At 56.5% G+C, this 3854-nt stretch overlaps 1 protein-coding gene across 1 annotated transcript; it reads left to right on the forward strand.

Moving 5' to 3' along the window:
- Positions 1 to 1952: 1952 nt before the first annotated feature.
- NGA_2121920 (augmenter of liver regeneration) lies at positions 1953 to 2814 on the forward strand (the record flags this gene model as incomplete). Its single annotated transcript, XM_005853341.1, has 1 exon — positions 1953 to 2814. A coding segment is annotated over one exon (764 nt), but the record flags the coding sequence as incomplete, so codon positions are not given.
- Positions 2815 to 3854: the final 1040 nt, after the last annotated feature.

Genomic DNA, 3854 nt, shown 5'->3' on the forward strand with positions numbered 1-3854 from the left:
GCCCGCTTCTCCCTCCCCCTTCATCCTGTGCCCCATGCGCTGCACAGCCTGAGTGAGCTTCCGGACCCCTGATTGAGGCAGCGTCACCCGCACTTCCACCTTGTTCCGCTTCACAGCCACATTCACCTCGGTCTCCTTCACGGACGTGACCCGTCCACGGGCATAGGCAAACTCTCCCACCAGGATGTCCACCCGGTCCTTGGGCCGGAAGGGGATCGCCTCCAGGTCGATGGTGCGACCGGCTTCGTACAGGGCCCGCTCTTTCAACCGATCTGCTTCCTTGGCCCGGAGCGGGTTGGGGATGATCCCTTTCCCCGCCACGCGCCGACCGATGAAGCAGCCCACGCCATTGGGAGCCAGCACCGCGTCGTGGAGGTCGCGCGACATGGCCATGTGGATGAAGACGTAGCCGCGGTGCAAGGGCTGTTCGACCAGGCGGAGGGACTTCCCCAAAGACTTGACCGACTTCGCCATGGGCACCAAAGTCTCCAAAATCTGGCCCCGGTACTGAGGGAGGGTGGCCAGCTCACCCAAGGTGTCGCGGATCTGGATTTCCATGCCCGTCTTCACTTTCAACGCATACCACAAAGGCACCTCCCGGTCGGGAATCACGTCCTCCGCCTCGTCCAACATCGCCTCCCGGGCCCCTTTCTTCTTGGTGATCCGCTCCCGCCGGCTTTGCTTCCGACGCTCCCATTTTCGCGCTACTTCCTCGATCTCCGCCTCCGATATGCTGTCCGCGTGGGGACGAGTCTCGCGATCATCGCCAGGGTCAACCGGTCCCACAGTGTATCTGTCCACGGCAGAGGTGGCGGCACGGGAGGGAGGAAAAGATGGTATGGAGCCGTCTTGTTCGAAAATATCGCTGCCGGAGGTGGAGGTTAGAGGGGAGGTGTGGAGCGAGGAGAGGGAAAATAGCCGCGGACTCGATCCAGCGGGCAGGACGCGCTTGCGCGGATCCGAGGCGCCAGGCTATGGTTGAGGAAGGAAGGAGGATGTGGCACGAGAGAGCTGAGTGGATCAAAAAAGAAAGCAGGGGTAGCGGCTCTGCAACAAGAGATATTTCTCATAGAGCAGGAATGTCGAACTGCACGTGAGGGGTGAACCAGACCACACATAGCGCTGCAGGACAATGTACCACAATGTACTGCTTTACGATCTGCTGAAAACCAAAATGAGCGCTCCCTAAAGCATCGCAGCGTCAACTTACCAGTTGAAAAGCAGTCGAGAAAGCCGTGCTGCAGCACACCTTGCCTGCCACGACAAGACCGATGATCAGCCACATTACCCTCCCAGTATGTCGATTACCGGTAAGCCTTCCACTGCTTACGCGTGGCCTGTCATGATCGTGGCTACCCATTTTTGTCCTCTCCCAGCGCGCTATGTTGCACCCGCGCCTCGGCGCGTTGTTTGCATCCACCATTCTCCACGCTGTGTATCTTGAGCACTTCAGCGCCCAAATGCTTACCACCGACTCCAAAGCGTACCCTGTTAAATGACAGCTTTTGAGTAAGCCCTTGTCCTGTTTCTATAAATTCGTACGCGATGATAGAACGTGGACGGGAATAACCAAGGGCACAAAAGGAGGCAAGTTGCAGTCCGAAGGCAAGTTGCTGCAGCCGTCCACTCGGAGAGGAAAAAGGGTCTGCTTGCGTTCAAAGCCACTCGCAGGCCTATCCCACGCCACGATAACAATGCAACCGTATGGTTCTCAACAAATCAGTCATTCCATTGAAATAGGGTCGGGTCGAGTTTATATTTAAGTATGTGGTCAAAGACAAGGAGTGGCAATGCCTCATTCCTCTCTGGGAACGGGCGAGCAGGGAGACTCGCCCCCTTCGGCCCTCCGCTTCGGGTGCCACTTTCCTTTGAAAGCAGGCGTCCAACCATGGCGAATTTTCTCTCCATCTTAAAATTTTCTGTTTTCCTCCAGTTTCTAGGTTCTAAACAGGTGAAAATAGTATTGCTGCAGGCCCTAACGTCCAGCTCAGCCATGCCCCCCCCTACTCCGCCACCTCGAATTGACAACCCTTTAGCGGCCGTGGAAGAGGAATGTGAGCATGCTGCCTGTAAATCCATGCTCGATTTGCTAAAAAGTGCCGCCGGTATGTCGAAATCTGGTGCTACTTCCTCGTCTTCACCCTCCCTGGCCTCGTCCACCCCTTCAGCTGCCTCCTCTGACGAGGCAGCTTGGCGGAAAAACCATTGTCCACTCGACAAAGACACGTTGGGCGACATGACATGGGGTGTGCTTCATTCTACCGCAGCGTATTATCCCGAGTCTCCCACACCTCAGGAGCAGTCTTTGGCTGCGGGCCTCGTCCATGGAATTGCAGGTCTGTACCCGTGCACATACTGCCGGACAGATTTCGAGGAATGCATCCAAGCACTCCCTCCCCGGGTGGAGAGCCGCGAAGCCTTCTCAGTTTGGGTTTGCAAGCAACACAACCTCGTGAACGAGAAACTGGGAAAACCCGTCTTTCCCTGTGACTTGAAGAGTTTAGATCGACGGTGGAAGACCGGGGAGCCGCGGTGCTGGGGAGAAAAGGGAGGAGAGGATAACAACCACAGACAAGCGGGGGCGGACTTGACTCCTGCAGGGGCACATACAAAACAACAAGAGCACATACCCTCTGCGCCATCCCCGTTGACCAGAAGGAAAAGCAAATTTTATATCATCGAACCTGGGGTGGGGAAGAAAAAAACGGGCCCCTAGAGGGTCTCTCATGGAACTCAACGTGTTTCAGAGTGTATGGTAGAAGAATGCAGCTTGTAATCAAAGCATATAGTGCAAGAAATAAGTAGAAGACAGAAGCACGTCGCTCATGTGCAGGGATGGCTAACCCGGTCCTCGTTGCTCCTGCCCGTTGTGGCCAATTCATTCGCCTCGCTGGCGCATGAAGAACACGAGGTAGATACTCACGATTTTCTTGCACATACTGTACAATTATTCTCCACGCTCACAGTGGTAGCTGGACAGTCTGGTCATTCCACCTTTTTAACCTCCTCAAGTGCACCCGCCAAGCCCGCCCTCCCCCCCAGAAGATCGGAAGCTCAAAAAACCTTGATCCACCTTGCCCTTTAAGGCTTTGACATGCCCAACGGTCTCGCAGGGGACCAGAAACCGCCGCAATCCTCCGTCTACTCCCCTCTGTACATGCAGCACCAGTCCAAGTCGCTCCTCACTTCGTGTTGGCACCTGGAGCTCCGCGAGCACCACCTCTTTCCACGAGAAAGAATAATGCAAAATTCCTTCCTCATTCAAAATTAATACGCGGGCAGTCGACAAAACAACAACTCCTCCCCGATTCCTTCCAGTTTCTGCGTAATCACAGTACCACTCCTCTTGTCTTGCTAGCAAGCGCTTTCCTCCTTTCCTCCTTCCCTCCCTCCCTCGCACTCTCTCGAACAGCGTTTGTGCCTGCGCATCCGCCATATCATACGGTTTTAACCTCCTCTCTTCCCCATACACGGCCCTTTTCGGCCGCAATTGACTCAGGGCTTCCGCCGTCAAGGCCGCGCCGGCCGTTCCCTGAACGCCTTGCAACACGTCGCTGGCTGCATCCGCGAGACCGACCACCGGTTTGACCACCAGGCCCAGCACCCCTTTCCCCATTCCTTTCACCATCCCTCGAAAGCCTTCCCGTTCCGCCCCTCGAACCGGTGCGGCCACCACGCCCGTTACTCCGTCCACGAGCCCGCGCATCAACCGCTTCCCTCCTAGTCCCAGGCCCTCCAAGACGTCCCCGGGTCTTCCTCCTCCGCCTCCTCCTCGTGACCCCTCTCCTCCCCCCCCTCCTCCTCCAGCCTCCCTGTAAGCGCCCAGAAGTAAATCGTTCTCCCTCGTCTGCCCT

The sequence above is a fragment of the Nannochloropsis gaditana genome, assembly GCF_000240725.1.
Source record: "Nannochloropsis gaditana CCMP526 unplaced genomic scaffold scaffold944, whole genome shotgun sequence".
Classification (NCBI taxonomy): domain Eukaryota; class Eustigmatophyceae; order Eustigmatales; family Monodopsidaceae; genus Microchloropsis; species Microchloropsis gaditana.